The following is a 22,956-nucleotide window of genomic DNA, read 5'->3' as shown; positions in this document are numbered from 1 at the left end:
CTCCCAAACTGACTATAACTGCCCTGTTCCCACCACCACAGCTGTGTGGCTTAAATTGTGGTGCCCACATGGACCTCAACTCCCGTTGGCTCCAACCAGCATGGCTGATGGTCAAGGACTATATGGGAGTAGTAGTCTAGCCATGTTGACCTCCCCTGACTTAGATTTTCCTCTTAACCACAAGAATGGAGAATGGCCCAACTGTCCAACGATAGACAGCTAAGCTAATTGATGTGTTGCAATGGCTAGGCACCAACTAGGAGGCTTTATAGCTGCCCCTGGTGCCTCAGTCTTTCCTGGTGCATCACAACGGCTGTACTCAAGAGTAGGTTTCATTCTGGCTTCCTCTGAAGCAGGACTAGAAGGATGGCCTCATGCTACCATTAAATTGGCACTGTGCCACCATTTTTGCTCCTGGCAGTGACATTACAGTTTCTACAGCTGGAAGGGGACATACCAGTCAGCATGTTGGATTCCCTGGATTTGTCACATCCCTGAGTGGGGCACCTTCCTGGATAGTAGGTTCAGAGGGGTTTTCAGTTTCCACTGACTCCTCTTGAGCCGCTTATGTGCTAAGAACCAGCAATGGGATCTTCCTTCTCTGAGGAGGCCTTGTCTGATTCTGGCTCTGCTGCAAGAAGCTGTTGGGGTGTGACACTGCATACCCTCCTGAGCCAATCTTCCCATTGAATGTTCCAGCCCAAAGACTCATAGGTGTGTCAGGGCCCATAAATGAGCCCTGGATTGCACAAGCAACATCACCACTGGTGTGTGTGTGTGTGTAATGTTCATTTATTTATTTTTAAGAGGAGGGCAATGGAGGAAGAGAGAAAGGAGAGAAAGATAGACAGAAAGAGTAACTCAGTCTCCTGTTGCACATTAGGATTATAAAATTAGGAAGACCAGTGGTCTGCCTCAAGGCTTCTGCAAGTATGAGGCTGGCCTCCCTAAGAAGACCCTATAAGCCTTTTCTCTGAGGATGCCCATTGTGTTGAAATGGATTGAATGTTTGAAATAGAGACCTGAGCTTAGGAAGCTCACTGGGAACATTGGAAGCTGCCTTACACTGAGTCAAGCCATGGATCCATATGCTCAATATTGTCTATCCTGATTGGCAGTAGCTGTCCTGGGTTTCAGACAGGGGTCTCTCTCCCAGTCCTAATCAGATATACTTGGACTGATCCAAGAGGGCTGGACTTATGCTTCCGCTAGCAGAGAGCCTTAGAATGAGCATACTCGTGAATGGCCACCAGAGTCTGGGTCATGAGAGCCAATGGGAAATTGCACACTCACCAGTTTGTGGACCACTAGCCAGTAATAGCTTCTGCCAAATGTGATATTCAGGCTGTTAATAAGTTTTGCTTAGTGAGCGTTTGTGTCATTATTCCAAAAGCTGAATCTCATGGTGCAGCAACGGAGAGGTATCCAATCGTCTGCTCCCATGCTGTGCCTACTTTAGATTAGGCCAAGTGTTTCCAGGGTGCTGGTAAAGTCTGAGGGTGTTAGACTTGGAAGACAGCAGCAGTTATCTAAAAACCTATGAATAGCTTTCTGGATCAGGCCAATGGCCCATCTAGTCCAGCATCCTGTTCTCACAGTTACCAACCAAATGCCCCAAGGGGAAGTCCCCAAGCAGGACCCAAGTGCAAAAGCACTCTCCCTTCCTGAGGTTTCCAGCAACTGGTATTTAGGAACTTACAACATAGCCATCATGCTTACCTGGTAGCAGAAAGATTTCTATGCAACAGGTCAGAACCAGGTTATTCAGGACCTAGGATAGCTCCCAGGGGGTAACAGGTGTTGCTCCAGCAAAGGTCAGAACCCAGGTCTTGTCTAGTTTTGTCGTTCTTGGCTGGCCACATACTGTAACCAATAGACTATCCCTTCCTGAAACCATTTGTTAACAAAAAGAAATAACTCCTGCGAACTTCATGGTCAGCAGGAAAACTGGGGATTTCCCTGGAGGACTCAAATAATATTAAACCAATTTGACCTTTGTGGAATAATAAGGTATTCTGCTCTCACACTTTGCTGAATTTAGGGATGACAGGCCGATCCAGGGAAAGTAGCCGTTGGCGGTAGCTGGTATTCAGGGCAAGATGTTAACTGTCAAACCCTGAGATCAACCCTCAGGCATCTGAATTAATGTTGGAAGGCTTTAGACCTAATGGGGGAAGGAGGGAGAAAATATCTAAGAGGAGGGAAAAGGGTAAGTGGACAGCACTATCAAAGAAGCTTCTAACTTTCACCTGCTTAGAATGGAGAGCTCCTTGGACCTCCACCCCAAGAATGTAGTTATGTGTCTCTTGGATATTAAGGATTTATAGGTTTAGAGTGTAGGTCAATATATGTCAGAAATCTTTTCCTTTTTTCTAAAGGAGGCAAAGATATTGGGTTAGGAAAGCTTCACATGTGAATGCATGTGAATTTTAGAAGTTTTGCATCCCAAGAACATTGTTGTATGGTTCTTGGATTATCAAGGATTTATGGGTTTAGAGTGGAGGTCAAGAAGTGTCAGGTTGCTTCTTTGCTTTCTCCTTCTTTTGCACGAAAATATATTAGGGTAAAGCCAGTGGGGTGTAATGGTTAAAGCAACAGACAGGGACCCAGAGGAGACCCATTGGCTGACCTTGGGCCAGTTACTACCTCTCAGCCTAACCTACCTCACAGGGTTATTGTGGGGATTAATCCCCCCCCCCCAAATCAATTTTCAAGATGTAGTGATGACCACCAATGTGGATGACTTTTTAAGTGGATTAGACAAATTAATGGAGGATTAAGCTATCAGTGGCTACTGGCTACAATGACTAGTATGTTCTCCCTCAATTGCTGGAGGCAGTATGCCTCTCAATGAAGGATGCTGGCAATCCCAAGCAGAGAGAGCACTGTTATGCTCAGGTTCTGCCTTTCGACTTCCCATAATAGGCACCTGCTTGGCCACTGTGAGAAATGAATGCTGGACTATGTGGGCCTGTGGGACCTGATCCAGCAGCCAGGCTCTTCTTTCTGATCTTACATAGTCTTGAACATCTGGAGGGCACCAGGACAAAACAAGCTGCTCTGGGAGGTTGGTTTTTTCCCCCTGGCCAATTTTGTTGCCACTTTATATTTGTTTGGGGACGTGGGTGGCGCTGGGGGTAAAACCTCAGTGCCTGGGGCTTGCCAATCGCATGGTCGGCGGTTCGAATCCCCGCGGCGGGGTGAGCTCCCGTCTTTCGGTCCCAGCTCCTGCCCACCTAGCAGCTCAAAAGCATGTCAAAGTGCAAGTAGATAAATAGGGACCGCTTTATAGCGGGAAGGTAAACGGCGTTTCCATGTGCTGTGCTGGTGCTGGCTCACCAGAGCAGCTTCGTTACGCTGGCCCCCAGCCTCTTAAGTGAGATGGGCGCACAACCCTAGAGTTGGACACGACTGGCCCGTACGGGCAGGGGTACCTTTACCTTTATATTTGTTCAGGTCACACAGCTGAGGTCCCTCCCATTTCTGCAGGGCATTCACAACTTGACAGGTAGCCCTGTTTGTTTATCTGAGTATTTTATGCTTCTTCTTCTTTACAGTGGGTTCTGTTTTAACTTTCTTTTTTAGCCTCCTATTTCATCCTTATTATTAGCCACTCAGTGCTCTGTCTGAGGAAGAAAAAGAGAAAGGAATTGATTAATTAATTAATAGAAGGAGCATACAGAGATAATAGATCTAGGTAGCTGGCTTATAGAGTAAAGAGAATTTAGCAAGAGCTTAAGTGGCATCCTTCAGAAATTATTGTTGTTACTACATTTATTTATATTCCACCTTTCCTTCAGGGAGCTCAAGGTACATGCTTCTACTCCCTCCCTATTTTATCCACACAACAACCCTGTTGGGCAGGTTAGAGGAAGTGACTTCATGGCTGAGTGGGGAATTTGAACCCTGGTCTTCTGGGTCCTAGTCCAATAACCCAGGAGTAGGGAATCTCCAGACTGCAGGCCTCATTGGGACTTGCAGAGGTCCCAGTTTGGCCGAGGCCATTTTCCCAAAACCTATGCCCACCTGCCCCACACGTGACATCATATGTGGCATCAGGTGAGGGGCAGGTCACATGGCATCTAGTCAGAAGGTCACTGCCTAGTCAGAAGTCACTGCCAATCAGCTGATTGGTGGGGAGGGCAAGCCTGCTGGGATTGGCTGCACTACAGGTGCTGGCTTCATGCTCCCTGGGAGCTGCAGCCAATCCCAGTTGGCTTGCTTTCACTACAAGTGAGCTGAGTGGGCAGCTTCTTTGCATGGTAAGAATCAAGCATCTTGGGGATTCCCACAAGCCAGGATCCTATTCTTCAGTTTGGCTCATCTCCTGTGCACACACTCCCTTATGATCACCCCTGATGAATACTCTCTTTTTATTTTTTTAACCAAACATTGCCAGCCATTGGGCCCTTTCCACTAGAAATCTACCTTTGGACTTCTCCAAAGACCGAAAACCTCTGTCTGTAGAGATTCCCTTACACACACAACCCCTCTAGCTCCAAGACAGAGGCTGAAGACTCGCACACATTTAGGATGAAAGAGAACTGATGGTTTGAAATTCTCATGCATCATAATCCCCTTAAAGCAGGCGGATTGATGACTTCATCAGAAGGATTGTGAACTCAACTTTGCTAGCTAGTGGTACACTTGAGGCTGAGAGATCTAGGGCTAGCTTTTTAGTCTTACCCTAATGGCAATTACAGAGACTAGCCAATTTTCCCGACAACCTCAAGGAAGCCCCATGTGAGAAGATCTACCATACGTTACTGCCTCCTCATTTGTTTTAATCACAGGGAAATAGAAGTGATGTAGATTTCATCTCTTCTTCATCCTGGCCTTTTGAAAACCTGCTAAGATGTTTTCTTTAATGCAGCTGTTCTAAGTAGTGCAGTTCTCCAAATTCTCAAAAGATTTGTTCCCCTCTGAAAGTGGATTCTAGGGTTTTTATGTTTCTGTTTTATTTGGGGTACTATCTCATTTCTTTAGCAACCCTTACAACAGCCTTTTAAGGTAGGCTAGTATTTATTTATTTATTTTGAGGACGGCAGGGCAAGGGGGAGAGTGGGAGGGAAGAAGAAGAAATTTGATTTGGTTCACATTTAAAGTTGCACCTATGAATCTGCACTTTCCAAAACATGACTGTTCTTCAAAACGTACACTTCTCTGAATTTTTACAATTGTCTAGCCAAGTAATGTGCACAAAAATGAATACATTTGGGAAATGTGTGCATGAACAAATACGTATATTAGTGAAACTAACATAAGAAAACGAATTCTATTGACTGATGGGAAGCCTTCAAGCAGGACCTTAATGCTAAAAGGAGACCTTGTTTCCACAAGTAAGGAGACTATCACTAAAAAGGGTCTAGTCACCTGCCATCTTATCACATGATCCTGTGTGCTGGTGAAGCATCGTGTCCAAGAGTGTGAGTTGTATCCCCGGGTTTGACTCTCACCCCAGGAATTCCTGGGTTCAGATCTCATTCCAGTCACCAACGCAAGCCTAGTCTTCTGGGTTCAGTTCCTTGTCCCCTTGTACAGTGTGGGGATAAAAAATAAATGCTAGCCTACCTCAGAAGGCTGTTGTAAGGATTACTAATGCAAATTTGTTATAATGCAATTGAACCCTTGGCAGTTTGCTCCACTGATGATGATGATGATGATTCCGAAATAGCAAGCTATTTCTAGGCTCTGATCAGGGACAGATTAAGATATGTTGAGGACTGACCCAGCCCTCACCTGGCACTAGTGTGGTTTGACACCTTATGGGTACCTGGTCGGATGAAAATTTGATACAGGTATTTCTGCACAGGTTTATAAACACAGTATGACAAGTATATAACCACTAAGAATATTTTTGTCATATCAGAACGCTAATGACTGCTTTAGGGTCTGTTTTCCCATTTCCTTTATTTTTTAACCAGCTATATAAAACTTGATATTTAGTCATTTATGTGTGTGTATAGGCTTCTCACAATCCAAGGCCCTAAACTGTAGCTCACTTAGCCTGTGTATAAATTCATCACTTCCTCTGATATCTAGTCAGGTAAGGCTCAAGCAAATTCTAGTAACTCCAAAGCAAGGGCTTTAGTTAGAACATTGGTCTCTTCTTTGCTTTCATCAGTCTGGAGAACATCCCGAGTATGAAAAGATCTCGCAGACCATCTCTCCACCCCACCTCCTCTACCTTGACTACTGGCTCGGCATAACATTAGCCATGTCCAACGATCCCACCTAATTCACCTTCACTTTTATCAATGTAGGGTGCTTAGCTAGGACCCTTAATTAACTCTCCTGTGCTTTCATTTCCATGATGTCAATTTCCAGCATGTTCTCTCCAAATCTCTCCATCCAGTTGCAGACAACATTGTTGTAAAGATGCTGTCAGAGCGTTTGAACAGGCTGGACTGCCACATCCGAGGCTGGGTGCTCCACGGATTCCCTCGGGACGAGGACCAGGCAAAGCTGATGCAGCGTGCAAATATTAATCCAAACAGGTAACAAATAAACTTTTCTTCAGGGACATTCTATGTGTGAGTAACTCAGAGGCAGAGCAGTGATCTTTCCTTCACAGCCGGCCCTGAGGCAGTGGTGGGTATTTGTGCTCCCATAAGAACATAAGAAGAGTCTGCTGGTTCAGGCCAGTGACCCATCTAGTCCACCATCCTGTTTCTTACAGTGGCCAACCAGATGCCTGTAGGAAACCTATAAGCAGGACCTGAGCACAAATGCAACCTGTCCTCCTGTGGTTTCCAGCAGCTGGTATTCAGAGACATAATGCCTCTGACAGTGGAGGCAGAGATTAGCCATCATTAGCCACCTCCTCCATGGTCTAATCCTCTTCTAAACACACCTAGGTTGTTGAGCATCACTACTTCTTGTCCTGAATCTTCCCTCCTGCCCTGCCCCCAAATCTGTGTGTGAATACCCTCTGTTATCCCTGCACTTCTTCCCTGCCCACGACAACCCTCCATAAGCCATGGCCCTCCAGAGGCCACACTCCTCCCCAGCAATGCTCTGTCTCTGAACTGTTACCATGGCTCTCGCTTACCTGTGTGGAGGATGGAGATGTGGGGTGGTGCTGGTGGGGTGGAAGCCTCTGGATTTTGATTGGCTGGAATGTCAACCATGGTACAGAATGTATGAGCGGCAACTGTTGATCTGTCTGCTTTCACCTGTGGCCCCACCAATCACTGGCATGTGGCCCCTGGGAGCTTGTCCATGAAGGAATGTAGACTGAAAAAGGCACCCAGGCCATTCTCCAAGCTGTCATTCCTGTATAGACCTGTGAAGCCTCAGGAGAATAAGCCTTGCATGTGCAGAAATGGGACATCCAGACCATTAAATTAGAGGAGTCTGGATGTGCCTCTAGTTGTAGGGGGCACCTTTTGCCACAGGTAGGGATTATTGATGTGAATGCAGTGGTGTAATGCTGTGGGGTCAGTGGGGGCAGGGATTTCAAAGGCCTGTTACTATTTCCAGAGCATGATCCCTGCCTCTAGCATCCTAGAGCCACCCCATTAGCCACTGTAAGCTCCAAAACTAAGCATTTAAGTGTTCTGAAAATACAAAGTGCTTAAGTATCCAGAGAGTGGAGTGCAAGTTCTGTTACATAGACTAGAACTTCAAGGGAAACAGATCTTAAGCCACTCTGGAAGAAAATAATCTGAGCACACCAAATCATTTGGCTATGTACGTTTGCAGAAAATAGCAGATCTGGCTGAAAAGCAGCACATGGAAGCCTGCATTTGTTGTTGCAATGCATCTGTAATTACTCTTGTGCAGTTATAAGATTATTTCATCATCTCAGAAGGTTGTATAATCTTAGAAGGGGGCGTGGCTACAACTCCCACAAAAGGTCCCTTCACTTCTGAATTTGCCACTACACTCCTGCATGAGTGTGGAAATTCCTGAGTATGATGGGAGGGGTGTATGTGTTTTATTAGGGGACGGAGAAACTGATTTGATTCTGAGACTGATGCCCTCCACATACACACACAAAGCTGTTGACAAGCACTGGGCGAGAGAGAAACAATCGGTGGAAGCACAGCTAGCGGTCTGGTGGAAGCTGGGCTGTAAATCAGTTGCTTCTGGCACAGGTTATAAAACACACTGTCTGCAATGGAGTGTGATTTCAGCGGGGGAGGGGCTGCGGGAAACCCAGATAGAATTAGTGCTTGGAAATCAATCTGGGAATGGAAGTGGAAAGGTATAAATCACAGCCTGAACCAATTGCATCTCCCCTTCTGCCTCCTCATTTTTAGGTGGGCTCAGGTTGATGAAATTAGATTAAAATAAATTTACATATATATCAAGTTTTATTATTAAAACCCCGTCACATCAGTAAACAAAGTTATTGGTGGAAAGGTCCGTTACTCTGTGCTGGGAACTCCGAGTAGACCTCTCTGGTTGATCAAAAGGCAGAATTATTGTCGGGACATAAACTTGTGAGTCTGTTTCTTAGAAGTAATAAATGGTTTAGTGTTCAACTACGATGTTTTATCTGACTTCCATCTCATAAACCTGGTGCAAATAATACTGAATTATATACCTTTGAGCAGTATCAGTCTCTTGGCTCTCCCGTCTTATGGAAGAGTAGAGGAAAGAAACTCAGTAATTGATGGCAGGGAAGAATGAAAAATCAAGTTATTTGAAAGGGTGGGGAGGAACACCCCCACCCCCCAAACTACAAGGAGCAAATTGGACTATAAAGTTCCTTAATATGTAATAATAAAAAAGAGAGATCTCTTGCAACCTCAGGAACAGCACCCAGAGATCTGCCCTTAAAGCAAAGAAGGAAATAATGTATTTCACACTGCCAACAGAGAAGGTATTAAATTTTGTTTAAATCAGCGTTGGCCCCCAAAGCAAGATGAACAACGGCAGGCTCACAAAGGACATGCAGGCAACCCACATTTTGCACGGGGGTTACATTCCAGGTCATTGTGCACCTCGGTGGAGCATGCATAAGCCCTCCCTTGCCCCCGTTATGCCCTGTTATGCCCCATCACATCCTCCTTCTGGTCCGAAAACAGCTCGCGCATATATTGTCACTAGTTTTTGAACATGCACAAAACAGGAGTTGGCTGTACTGACAGACAATCAGGGAAGTACTTCTTCACACAGCAATGTAATTTTTAAATTATGGAATTCACTGCAATACCTGGTGATGGCCACCTGCCCCAAGGGCTTATAACAACGATTATATAGACACCTAGAGGATCAGTCTATCAAGCATAATAACAAAACGGAGCATCCCTATGAGGAAGTAGTATTCCACTGAATGGGACGGGGGGGGGAATGTGATTCAGTTTGCATTTTTTTTAATGATATTTATTGAAAGTTTAAAATTACAGAGAATAAAAAAGAGAGAAGGAGAAGAAGAAGAAGAAAAAGAAAAAGAAGGAAAAGAAAAGAAAAAAAGAAATATATATATATATAATCAGAAAAACAAGGAATTAATCAATACAAGTCAATAAAAAGAAAAAAAAAAATACAAAACACACAATACATCAAAACCAACAACAAAAAAGGAAAAACAAAAAATTTAACAACAAATCCAATATTCCCAAATCTTTTATCTTTCGTTAACTTATTTCATCGACTCCTCACACCTCCCTTTTTTGTATTCTAATTATTAATTATCTCAGCAAATCCTTTCCATCTTTCACTATATTCTATCATTAAATTACCTTAATTTATTTTAACCTTATCTTACCATAAAAAGCCCTAGAGCTTAAAACTTAAAACTTATTTATACATAATTCCTTATAGTATTTCTACTAAAGCCAAATAGTTTCATTCCAGCATTTTTCTAACACTCGTTAATTTTACACTAACTCTCTAAATGAATTTTTAAACTTTCTTACAATCTTCATCCATCGTCTCTTCTTCCTGGTCTCGGGTTTTGTCAGTCCTTTCTAGCCCTTCCATCTAGTCCATTAACCTGGTGACCTTCTATCCGAGGCTCTTAAGTCTTTTCCATGTCCCTTCTGCAGGTCTTCTTCATGTTTATACCTGCACTTTACTTTATCTTCTGCTGATCTTATTCTTAATTTCCTTCCTTTCTCACTGCTGGGTAGATCTCGGGGAGACTCCAACTTGACAATGTCTTTATCCCTTCTCGACAGGTCAGCCCACTCTCCACAGTCAGCACTGAAATCCAAAAGATATTTGAAGGCATGTTTCAAAGTCCCTCCAAAGTTAAGGGCCCCCACAACTCCAAGCTCCCCCTGGCCCACAACCAGATCCCAAAAGTCAGAACATTCCTGCATAGGGGGATCCATCCAGCTTCCCATCTCCAAACCAAACAGTACTCCATCTCTCCCAATCTGACTTTCTCCAGGTTCAGTCGTCAGAAACAACAACTTATTTTCCTGCAAGGCTGCGGCTCTCTCCATTTCTATTACTTGAGGTTCAGCAGCAACCTCCTCCTTTGTCTTCTGCACAACTTGCCCTGTCAAAGCAAATTCCTGAGATGGTTCCTGAGTAGATTCTATGTAGGTATTCACCGTTTGTCCAAAATTGCTAACTGCAAGTCATCAAATCCATCTTTTCATTTAGCTGTTCCAGTAAAGCGCTTGTCTTGCAAAGAGCAAGCACTAAAACTTCTTCTAGACACATTCTTGCTCAAGGTCAATGTCAGGTCCCCACGATCTTTAATCTCTGCAGCTGTAAAATTCCCCAGATCGATTCCAGCAACAGTATCACAAGCTCCCTCTAGAGGAAACAATTTCTGTTTGTATCCGTCTTTTTGAAAGCAGCTCCAGCAACAAAAGTACTTTCGTTTTCCAGATATTTTATTCCTTTTTATATGCAGAAGGAAACATTGGAATCAATATGTTTCTCTTTTTTAACTATCTGTCAAAAAGCGTTTTATTCACAGTCAATGAACTTCCCCAAAGCGTCTGTCTCTGACACCCCGTTCCCAGGTTCAAGACGGTGGAAATTTATCTTTCTTTACTCTCCTGCAGGTTTAAACAATCTAAGATTTCCCCCCTCTTCTCCTGCTTCCAAGGGGGGTTTGGTGTTCTTAGCTGATGAAAATTTAGTCCTTTACAAACGACTTTCCAGACTTTAGCTTGCAATGTCTTTGCTTCAATCTGTTTACAAAAGCGGAAGGCGGACTTCCTGTTTAGACCTTCCCGCTTCAGTGCCAAATTAATTCAACTTTTAAAACTCCAATTCTTCACTTTACTCACGGGTAGTTACTTTTAAATCCAACTGTCCACAGGAAAAAGTCAGCACTCTCCGGCAACAGCTGTGCGGCTTCACTCCGTGAAAGTAGCAATCAGTTCGAAGCACCACGCCGCTCACCCCACGTCGCTCCGGAGCCCCAAAATGGGTTTCCCCGCGAGTAGGGGAGGCGCTCTTGGTGCCCGCCGAATCCCACGTTCCCAGGCTTCCTCCGCCTGGGATTTTTAAGGGGTCCCCGCCTTCGTCGCGGTGGCAAGACCCGATTCTCACGGAGCGGGTTCCTCTCGGTCAGAGGAACTCCGCCATTGCCGATGGCGCTAACCCGGAAGTCCGTGATTCAGTTTGCATTTAAAGGCGGTCTTACCAAATTCTCACTTCCCGAAATGAAACTTGAACCGACACGGAGCTATCCTTCAGGATTCACACTTCTCAAAATTTCCAAAGTGCAGTACTCTGGCCAGGTAATGTGTGCAGCTGCAGACATACTTCTGGAAGCGTGACCTGGTTTTTGGAAGTACATCTGCAGCTGGATCTGGCTTCAGTGGATGCTTCGAAGTGGCAGTGGAGACCTTGGTCTACTTGCTGTGATGGTGGCAGAGAGCCAGCAGAGGGAAGGTGCTGGGTGGCTGGGTGGGCAGATGGTGGCATCAGTTTGGGGCAGTCTGAGCCACATTCGTAGGTAGGGGGTGATGGTGGCAGGGCATGCCACGTGGCACACGCATTGTCAGGATGAGGCGCACATTGTTGGAAGGAGGCCTCGTCCATCCCCTCAACATTTCGGGGGCTTCGTCCCCTGCTACAAATATTGAGGGGGCTGATGGCACCTATGCTTGGATAGGAGATGAGTTTGGCTCATATAGAAAAGTGGCCCTGCCACTAAAAAGCATCAGAGGGGCCAGTGGAGAATGGCAGTGCAGCCAGTGAGGGACCCTTCCAAGCTCTTGGGGGCACTCAGAAAGTGCCCAAATGGGCTGGCAAAAGGCTCCAGGCCCAATTCCAATAAAATTTAATTTGTCTATACTTCTCTCTTAATATTTCACAGATTGAGCCAATATTAAAAGGCTCTGGTGGGTCTCTCTAATTGGATCACTCCCCTAACCCCCAGCATTTCTGCTTTGTTGGTAATATGTTCCACTTTCCCAAAACCAGATATAGGATGAGTGTTTTAAATTTTAAGAAGAAATTTTAAGTGGTGAGGGAAGAGTGGGAATTTGGATGATTCTTCCTGCATTTTTTCTTTTGGTCATTATTTAGGCCTTCATCTTCCAGCATCTGATTTTCAGGTTGGATTAGGGATAATAAACAGCCTATTAATGGAGGCCTGAACTAGGAGATGGAGTTTGAACCAGCAGCAAAATTCAATGGCTGAGAGAGGTTAATAACTCTATTACTACCAGCTCTATTCTTTAGCCGTTTGAAGAGCTAGGTATTAGCCCTATCTTACTCCTCTATTAATTGAGCTAATAGAACCCCAGTGACCTTCACATGGTGCCATTATCCGTGAGTTTGCCAGACGTGGGCAGGAATACTTATAGCTGAATATGTATTCTGCGGATGCTCCCGTTTCAGTTGGAAGAAAGATTTTGGTTAAAGATCACCTAACTTCAAATCTTCTGTTCTTTCCTCCTCTTAACATTTACCTGCTGCTTTCCGTGGCCAATCGAAAAAATATTTTAAAAAGTGGAGAGATGAAGGTACGTGACTTAATTAAGATCCCAACAAGTTAATGAGGGATGTTTTTGGAGTCCAGAGTCAAAAGTGCTCGTGTGTATGTGAAAGAGAAAGAGAGAGAGAGAGATTATTTTTGATGGCTGGATTAATCAACACTTGAATAAATTTAAAAAACTGGGCTCTTATCCCATGCTATACGCTTGCTTTGCAAAATGGCACCACACAAAGATCAATGAAGAAAAGAAGATGAGAAATCATTAATTTTATAATTTACTGAGTTTGTAACCTGACCTTCCTCCTCAAGGATTGTAGGGCAGTTAATAGAGATACAATTTTTAAAGATGAAAATGAAATAAATTATAAAACAGATTTAGACATTCTAAAAACAGTTGCAATCAAAAGCATCTAAAAGCAGTTAGAGTTTTTTAAAAAAACATTGTAAAAGCAATTTCAGTTAAAAACATTCTTCCATCCTATGACCTCATGGTTTCCAGGATCAGTATTCTTCAGCCACTCAATCCCTAGCTAAATGGGAATGTTTTCACATTCTTCCTGAAAAGTTACTAATAATGGACACATGCACACCTCATTAGGGAAGGCATTCCACAATCTTCCATCATCATCATCATCATCATTATTATTATTATTATTATTATTATTATTCTATTATCCTGCCTTCAGCTATTCAAATCCACTTTGCCCCGACAGCAGCCCAGTGATCAGCATCACCTGCACCTTAGTTTCCAAAGGCTGGTCTCAACAGGTAGGTCTTTGCCTGCCAGCAGAAGGAAAGCAAAGAGGCAGCCAGTCTGACCGACCTCTTTTGGGAGAGAATCCCACAATATGAGAATAGCCACAGAAAGGGCTCCCTCTCTTGTCTACTACTGAAAAAGAAAGAAACGAAACAAGAAGAAATTTTTCCTGATTGTAATTTTTCACCAATATCAAAGAAATCTCTCCACTTTACAGTTTTTCTTTTATTTAAGAAAGAGAGGATGTGGGTCTTCATACCCACAAAGGGTTGTTACGTGGCATTTGGGCATGGTGTTGACTCCTCAGCTTACCAGCTCGTTCTAGCCCCCTTCCAAGCTCCCAGGTGCAGACTCCAAAAAATGACCTTGATCAAAGCATTTGAGGTTCTATCTACCTGGATCACTCTTATCTCTAGAGTGGTTTATAATAGTCAGACCATCTGTCTGACTGTCATCAACTACCACATAATCATCTTCTGTCGGCAGAGAGCTAACAGAGAGACAGTCATCTGCCATTCCTTCTCCCCAGAAGTCAAAAGATGCCCAGTTTTTCAAACTCTCAGGGGAAATGGTGGTTTTCTTGGGGGCGGGAGGGAACATTGGATCAAATCATCTCCCCAGATCTTCTGCTGGTCTTGCTGGAATGACAGTGGGGGACTAGACACTCTCCAAAACTGGCTGCCAGGATTATTCTCAGTTGTTGGATCTTTTTGCTCATCATGCCTGAGAGCTGATGCTTTCTGCCCACCAAGTCACTAGCAGCATAGGGAGGTTCTGGCAGGTGTTTCTGCTGCCACTGCTACAGTAATCATCAAGCAGGCCCAGGACAATTCAGTGACTGGGATGTGGACCCTGTGGTTGCCTTGCAATTTACAACTCTGTTTTCATCTTTAGCAATAATGTGAAATGCTAAGATCCAAAGGACTATTTGTAGTGTTCCTCCTGGACAGGCACTGTGTGTTTATGGGGAGGGCAGGGGGCTTCCCATTACAGCCCCTTGAGCCCCAAGATAGCTGCTTCTGAAGGTCAGAGCATTATCCAATATTGCGGTTCAGAAAAGGACAACGAAAATGATCAAGAGGATCAAGTGACCCCCTGTGAAAGTTGCAGTGTTTAGGAGTTCTTAGTTTAGATAAAACGTAAGAAGTGACACAATATAATTTTATAACCAGCATGGCCTGGAGAAAGTAGGTGGATAACAGTTTTTCTTTCCCTCGTAACACTAGAACTTGTGGATATCCAGGGAAGTTGAATGCTCAGGGCAGAAAAAAGGAGGGACTTATTCATGCAGTGCAAACTGTGGAACTGCCTCCTGCAGGAGGCAGTGATGGCCAACAACCTAGATTGCTTTAAAAAAGGATTAGACAAGTTCATGGAGGAGGAAGAGGAGGAGAGGAGGGCTATCAAGGGCTATTAGCCATGATGGCTCTGCTCTGCTGCTGCAGTTTGAGGCAGCATTGCTTCTGAGTACCTGTTGCTGGAATCCACAGGAGGGGAGTGCTCTTGTGCTCCAATCCTGCTTGTGGGTTTCCCACAGGCATCTGGTTGGCTGCTGTGAGAACAGGATGCTAAATTAGAAGGACCAATGACCTGATCTAGCAGTCTCTTCTTATGTGCTCTGGGCTGCCAGCCAAAATGATCAGCCAGATTGGGTGGTGAGGGCCAGCTGCCCATTGAGGCAGAGGCCTAATGCCCCACTTGTACAACACTTGTACCGGCCTTGCAGGATGTGGAAATTGAAACCTGGAAAGCATTGGAAATTGGGTAAAGAAATATTAAATATATTATTCTCTGGCACCTTAGATTGAGAGAAACAATATAATGTGATAATAATTTCATATTTTAAATTAACAGCATCCTTTGGGGGTTTAAGACTCAGACTGGGAAGGTCAGGGTCTTTTTCACACGTCGTAGGACAGCGGCACATTGTAAATGAGAGAGGAAAAAGAAATATATGAGAGGGAAATGAAGCTGTCCTGTTATTTCTAAGCTGTTGACATTTGACTATTTATTTCCACTGTTTGTGCTTGTGCTGGAGGGCGGGGAGGGGAACTGATGAATATTATTATTCTGAGTAAATGTGGAAAGGTCGTTCTTGCTTCTTGAAGGGTTAAAACTTAGTTTAAGGAAGTCTGTTACTAGGTTTGCTATCTGCCTTTTGAGAGCTGGGGGGCAATTAACTTTTGAAGCAGCTACCTCAAAAATGTAAATTACCTTTGAACCTGGCCAGCTCCCAGGAACTTTGGGAATAAAAGCAGAAAGCCAGATTCTGTTGGCTAAGTGGGAACCTTAACTCGGGGAAGTTCTTTTAGAACAGATGGGACTTTGCCTGGATAAGGCAGCTACTCGAGTTGTGAACTGGGAATCCTTTCTCTGGCTGTATGCAAGTGTTGTAAAATTAGGAACATAGGAAGCTGTCTTATGCAGAGTTAGGCCCTTGCGCTGTCAAACTCAATACACTTGCTGACAGCAGGTCAGTTGGGGATTGAAGCTGAGACCTTCTGCATTCAGAACATGTGCTATATCTTTGAGTCTTTAATCTTTAATCTTTAATCTGAAAATAAAATAAGACTTCAGTTCTCATGATTCTGAATAGGAGATGCTGAGGAGTGAACCTTGGAGCTTCTGCCTCCATGGCTGTTCCCTGTATGCTTCAAAGTTTGCAGACTAGCCTTTTTCAAAGAGACAGTGCTGTTACTATCAACAAATTGCACCATAATACATAATCAGCAGTAGGGCAGGCTCTTAACATTGGGTAGGAAGAAGGAGGTGAGCTGTCCCCCCCGCCCACACACACAAAGGCTGCCAAATGCTATTCCTTCTAGGTAGTCAGATAGCCGTTAATTAATAAAACTGTCAGATTAATTGTCCCGGTCTGGACATCCTTATCCATTCTGTAATTCTACCTTGCCAGCATCACTCCCTGCCCCCCCACTACTCTTTGCCCTATAGCTTCCAGCTCAATTAACTTAATGCTATGCAAATGAAAGGCTCTCCTCATCATTAGCTTCTAGCCTGTGAATGTTAATAGTATAATTGGGTCTTCAGCAAGGTAATTAGACACGATTTCTTCCATTAGTCTTACAAGGCCTAATTATTGTTGATAGGAGAGAGGGGACCAAGTCCCACAGCTGCCAGCAAAGCGGGGGCATCTGGGTTAAAGCAAATATAGACAAAACATTGACAAGGTAAAACAACCGTTGAGATCTATAGTGGGGGTCAGATAGAGGGGGGGAGGGGGGAGAGCGAGACACTGTGCCACAAGCAATATAGTCATCACAGATGTTGCAAGAGCAATAGGACTTGGATACAGGGATCTCTGAAATCCCTAAGAATGAGCCAGGAAAGAGCAACGTTTTACCCACACGTTCTCTCCCTCTCCCTCACTTCTCTCCCCTGCCCATGGGGCTGCCACCTCTGTTCACTCCACTTCCAACCCCACTTACCTTCCGACCTTTTTTCCACTCCCTTCCTCCACCCCTTCCCAACCCCTCCTCCCTTTATACTTCCCCTACTCCCTCACAATTTGTCCCAACTCCTTTCAAAAGGTGGGGGAGGCACCTCAGAAAGTTTAATGGGGGGCAGTTAAAAGAGGGGTTTGCCAAGCCTCTCTCTGAATCTTCTTCATTCTTTGGTTAAACAGCTTGCTTGGACCACCTGCCACCCATGCTGTTTCCTCACCTGCCTGCCTATTGTTCATGGCTGTGCAAACCACATAATGACAACAGCCTTACACTTTTATGTATATAGGAAGATACACACACACACACACACACACACACACACACACACACTCTCTACAGTACACACACACCACCACCAACATTATTTTGCAGTCCAGCTCCAGCAGTGGAGGCTTGCACATTGGAGTGGGGGGCACTGCCCCACTAACCTCAGTCTGCACTCAGCTGGACCCCACTTGCTTGCCTTCTTACAACCAGCCCAGGGGGTGGCACTGTCCAGCAGCTTCCTCCTTCTCCTTAGTCTCAGTGTTGCCCCTTGGAGGACATAGCAAAGAGGAGGAGGGGTGACCAACTACCAGAACCCAACTTTTATATTCCAGTTACAAGGCTATAATAATAATAGTTGGGCTGTAGCCAACCATTTAGCTGGGGCTGATGAGAGTTCTAGTCCAAAACATCCGGAGGGCTCCATGTTGATGAAGGCTGCATTAACCTGTGTAACAGAAGCAGAAAAATAATAAGATAAGATGAGCCCTTCTGGATCAGACCAATAGACTGTCAAACAGTATCCTATTCTCACAGTGTCCAACCAGACGCCTGTGGGAAACCCTCAAGCTGCACCTGAGCAGAAGAGCTTTTCCCCCTCCTGGAGTTTTGGGTAGCTGGTTCTCAGAAGCATTCCTCCCTCCAGCTGTGGAGGCAGAGCACAGTAGCTAGCAATAGCCTTATCCTCCAAGAAAATCAATTCCAGGCTTGGCTCTCGCTGTATCGCATTGTGTTTATGCAACCAGAGCGCCTCACAGCCACCATCTCTGGCTGAGAAATATTCCTTGTCTGCGAACAAATTCTCCTGTAAGGGGTTTTGAAGCTGACTCGTATAAAGGGAGAGAAATGCCACATCAAGCTGAGGTTTGATGGAGCAAGAATTATGTTTTTTAATTCAGAGTTGTGTACAGAGTGCTCATAAAACCTTGATCATGATGGAGGGTTCAATAAACATTGGGGAGCCATAAATATTTCTCTGGGAAATGGCTTTGTGAAACATTTAGTTGTTGAGTAATAAGCAGATCAGAGGAAATCAGATGAGTGAGAGTCTCAGGGTACTAATCTTGATGGGTTATATATATGTTGCTGTAGTGATAGGAGGATTGAGAAAAAGGTTGTTTGTTTTTTAATATATATACAACCAAGGCAATGAGTTGCAGAGCTTTTTCCTAATGCCGCTGTACTGGCTGTGTTTGGACCCATCAAAATGGAGGGGTGTTGGCTTTCAGATAACTTTTGCTCTTGATTTTTGATCTGGGCAGTTCAGTGACCCATGAAAATTAAAATCTGACCAGACTTGAATTAGGCATTGTTGATGATGTTTTGCAAAATAAAGGCTGCAAACACGCTTTACACTTAAAGCACCCCCTACTTCTGGGAACCATAGTTTGCTAAGAGTGTTGGGAATTGTAGCTCCATGGGAGGTAAACTACACTTCCTGGGATTCTTGAGTAGAGAGGGTGTACTTTAAATGTATGGTGTATACATCTCCACTGAGGGCCTTTTTATCTAGAGATGTAATTAGGCATGTACAATGATGAGGAGCGTGAATTGGCCATCGTGCATATGTACATAGCGATGTAAGGAGACAGCATTTACCAACCTATCTTGACTTTGCACCAACCAGTGCTGTTTTTGTCCTGCTGCACTTTAGCCTCCACTTTAACTGATGTTATTTGTCCCCAATACACGCTGTGGTTGTAACTTAACGAGTTACATAATGAACTTCCATGTATTTCAGTGGAAAGGAAACGTCAAAAACAATACAGTAAGCATGATTGTCTACTTATCATTTGCAGACTTAAAAAAAATAGCCAATACCACTCATACTCACTTGCCTGATTTCTGTTCCTGACCTTGTATGAATGTGCAAATCGTAGGAATTTTCACTCCCATTTCTGTTTCTGACGCAATTCTCAGACATTCCTCCCCCAGCACTGTATTAAAGGCTTCTGGGCATGCAGTCCTGGTGGGGGGTAGAGAGGGGCTGAAATATTCTTGGCATAAGGAACCTCAGGCCTGGGAACTAAATACAGCCCTCTAGGAGTCCCTGGACTCTCCCCAGGCAACACAGCATGTGAGCAATACCTCACTTTCCTGGTGAAAGATAAAGAAGGAGAAGCTTGGGTGTTTTCATGCTTGGAATGTAGCTTTCTGTAAAAAGGTAAAATTCACATGTTTTGTTCTCCTCACTTTCACCCACCACTGGCACATTACCTGCAAAAGGTCCCCCACAACAGAATGCAGCCCTAGGACTGAAAGAAGTTCCTCACCCCCGTTCTAAGGCTCCTATCACTATGAGGGGCTGCTGCTGATGACCCAGATCCCTGCCCAAATTGGGATGGAGATCTGCCCCACCCCCAAATGCTGACCCAGCAAACAGGTTTCAGTCTTCACTCAGCCATATAAAGATTTCAAAACACTTGCCTGGCACCAAAAAAGCTTCTTCTTGGACAGTTTTTCTGGCTTTCTTCCCCAAACCAAGGACAGTTGGCAAACCCCGAGTTCTATCAAAGCCTCCTAGCTTCACATCTTGTACTTTAGCCAAGAGACTGCACCAGGATGATGAGCCTCTTTTTCTCCTGAGTGTCCAAGCCTGTACGATACACAAGCAACTGTTACTAGAAGTGCAACCCTTTGGCACTAGAGGAGCGTCCTGAAAGATGGCGATGAAAAGACAAAAGGGTTTCAGTTCAGAAATGAGACATATTGGATGTGTTTCGGTGGAAATAACACTCCTCACAGTCCATCCTCGGCAAGCGGCCAGTGAGGTTGACTGCGTGGTAGGGTCCGGCGAGAGACAGCGGCTAGAGAGATGCAATAGAACAGATGCTGCCGAACCAGGACAGTAAAGTAGGCTAATGGACCAGTGGGAAAATCAGTATTTTCTCCCCCTCTTGCTCCCTCCTTCTCCTTCTCTCTTCCACCATAAGCACTTCTTCACACAACTAAATGACAAAATTTGCACCTGCAAGAGGTGTCAATGGCCACCAATTTAGGTGGCTTCAAAAGGGGATCAGACAAATTCACTATCAGTGGCTGCTAGCTACAATGAGAGCAAGTATGGTTCAGTGGTTAGAGCATTGGACTAGAACCTGGGAGACCAGTGTTCAAATCCCCAGCTCAACACACGAGGTGCACAAGGTGATCTTGGGCCAGTTACAGTCTCTTAGGCTAATCTCACAGGGTTGTTTTGAGGAAAAAAGGAAGGGAAGAATTGTGTACTCCACCTTGAGTTCCTTGGGGGAAAGGTGGGATATCAATGTTAATTACACACCCCATTTTCATTGTGTTTCTTTTGCATTTAAATGAATAGGGTGAGATGAAGTAATAGCAGTGAAGTTTACACAATTAATTGCATAAATTATGTAATCTCACCACAGCAGACAGACACTTGATGTGGCTTTCTGCATCAGAATGGAAACAGGGCTGCAGGTGACGAATACAAGGAAGAATAGAAACCAATGCTTTCTTACACCCCTTGATACCATCCAGTGGAAAACCCAGTGGGTACCATCTCCTGCACACACACACATCCACCAAAGTGAATGAGACCTGTTCAGAAGCACTGCAATTCTTTTGAAAGAAGGCCCTGGTCATTTCAGTGATGTTTGTTCCAGCCGTCTGGTGGTGCCCCCTGATAATTCTGTAAATTATTTAAATGCCATTTGGATTTTCTGACTTGGTCGCCAAAATGCCTTGCTTCCTCCCATCTTAATTGTGTCTTGGGAACCATGAAGCTGAGAGCAGAGAAATGCAGCTAGCTGGAATCAAAGGAGCTGGAAGTTTGACCTTTCAAGATGAAAAATCCATCTCAAAAGGGGGAATAAACCTCTAGTAACCTCTTGGAGGGTCTTTTGATAATGCCCCTGTTCAATGGGCAAAGGGAGACAACTTGGTCCAGTTTCGTCATTTGAATGCCGAATGAGCTCATTTGAAAACATGGCCATTCAGAAATGTTTGAGCTGTATACATGCCATACATGTAAAGTACATTTAAAAGCACATTACTTCTCCCAAGGAATCCTGGGAACTGTAGTTTACCCCACACATAGAGCTACAGTTCCCAGCTACTATAGATCCCAGGATTCTTTGGAGGAAGTCACATGCTTCAGATGCTTGGTATGTCCACAGTCCAGAAGGAAATGGAAATATTACAAACAAATAGGAGATATTTTATATGAAAGGTCTTTGAAGAACTACAGAGATAATACATGTGCATGGCTTTCAGCATTTGCAGAGAGTTTCAAGTATTTACGAAGAGTGCAATCTCTCTAGAACAGTTGTCTTATTTATTTATTTGTTCTCTTGCAATGTTATATATCTTTTTTTTTGCTCTCCTTGGATACATGCACACATGCACGCACGCTTGCAGCTGTTTAAATTGCCGCTGTCAGGGGCTCTCGCATGCTCTCAGTTATGTCATCACAAAGTCGAATCCAATTGATAGCAGGAAGCTTTAACTGATGTCCAGTGACATATTCATGCCACATGTTAGGTTGAATCCTGCACCCTGATGGGATGGGATGGTTCATTTGATATATGAAGAGGGGTGGGAGTAGGGATATGTATTTTATTTAATGAAATGTATAAACTTGGGTAGACTTGTCTAAACATAAATGTTTTTAGCAAGTGCTAAAAAAGGTACAGCAGAGACACAACAGGCAGGAGTTCCAAAGTGTAGGCTCTGTCGCACTAAAATATTGATTTCTTACAAATGTGGAATGGGGGGAGATGCCCAGGAATGCTCATGTCAGCCTCCTGTTTCATTGTGCTGTTCTATATTGCCCCGTTCCAAAGGGAGACTAAGATTGTCAGCATGCAGGACATTTGGGTTACGGTATTGTTTAGCTGGTTTCAATTTTGTTATTATTGCTCCAGTTGTCTAAATTGTTTTAAATTGTTTTTAACTGTTTCTATCTTGTATGTTTTTAAATTATTATTTTTTTGTGGGATGTGCCTGGGAAGAGAGGAGCTGGGGAGAGCAGCTCCTCCTCCGTCCCAGTCACTGTAGTTCAGGGGAGGTATAATATGGGGCAGGGGTTTGAGCAGGCTGGGTAAGGGGCACACAGCACAGGCAGCCAGTGACTTTGCCATGTTCCACACCCTCCTCCAATCTGGGGAGTTGGGTTTATCTTATCAGCCAGCACTTGGCTCTGTGGCTGCTGTTGTTGAATGCCAGGTGGGCTTGGAGTAAGACCTCCCTCATCCATGATCTGATTGTGGATGAGGAGGCCAATCTGTTCTGCATCACTGAGACCTGGGTGGGTGAGCAGGGTGGGGCCAGCTGTACCCACCACCTGGCACTCAGTACAGCAGCAGAGCAGATCTGAAGGGTGGGAAGGGGGAGTTGCTGATTCCATCTCTCTTTCCAGGATCTCTGTCCAGTTAGAGGGAACTAGAGTGTATGTTCCTGGTATTGGGAAACATGGACAGATTAGGGATTCTGCTGCTTTACCACCTGCCTTGCTGCTCAGCTGTCTCCCTGTCTGAGCTGACAGAGCTGGTCTCAGAGGTGGTGTTGAGGCCTCCCAGACTGTTGGTTCTGGGGGATCTTCAACATCTATACTGAGGTGACTGGCTCTGGGGTGCCTCAGGACTTCATGGCTG

General features: G+C 44.5%; 1 protein-coding gene and 1 long non-coding RNA gene across 5 annotated transcripts in view; one reads left to right on the top strand and one right to left on the bottom strand.

Annotated features, from left to right (window-relative positions):
• AK8 (adenylate kinase 8) overlaps positions 1-22,956 on the top strand; it is a 102,774-nt gene that overhangs the window by 66,460 nt on the left and 13,358 nt on the right. For all 4 annotated transcript variants that reach the window (XM_083485209.1, XM_083485211.1, XM_083485212.1 and 1 more), the window contains one exon: positions 6,356-6,497. In XM_083485209.1, the coding sequence (XP_083341335.1) occupies positions 6,356-6,497 (142 nt within the window). The remainder of the gene's footprint in view (positions 1-6,355; positions 6,498-22,956) is intronic.
• Positions 2,899-5,004, bottom strand: LOC310698379. The gene is made up of 3 exons (XR_014521478.1): positions 4,429-5,004; positions 3,441-3,626; positions 2,899-3,101 (listed from the first exon to the last, which is right to left on the bottom strand). It is a non-coding gene; the product is annotated as an uncharacterized lncRNA (long non-coding RNA).

The sequence above is a fragment of the Podarcis liolepis genome, assembly GCF_965112155.1.
Source record: "Podarcis liolepis genome assembly, chromosome: Z".
Classification (NCBI taxonomy): domain Eukaryota; kingdom Metazoa; phylum Chordata; class Lepidosauria; order Squamata; family Lacertidae; genus Podarcis; species Podarcis liolepis.
The sequence above is the reverse complement of the archived record's forward strand: the minus strand, read 5'-3'. Positions and strand labels throughout refer to the sequence as shown.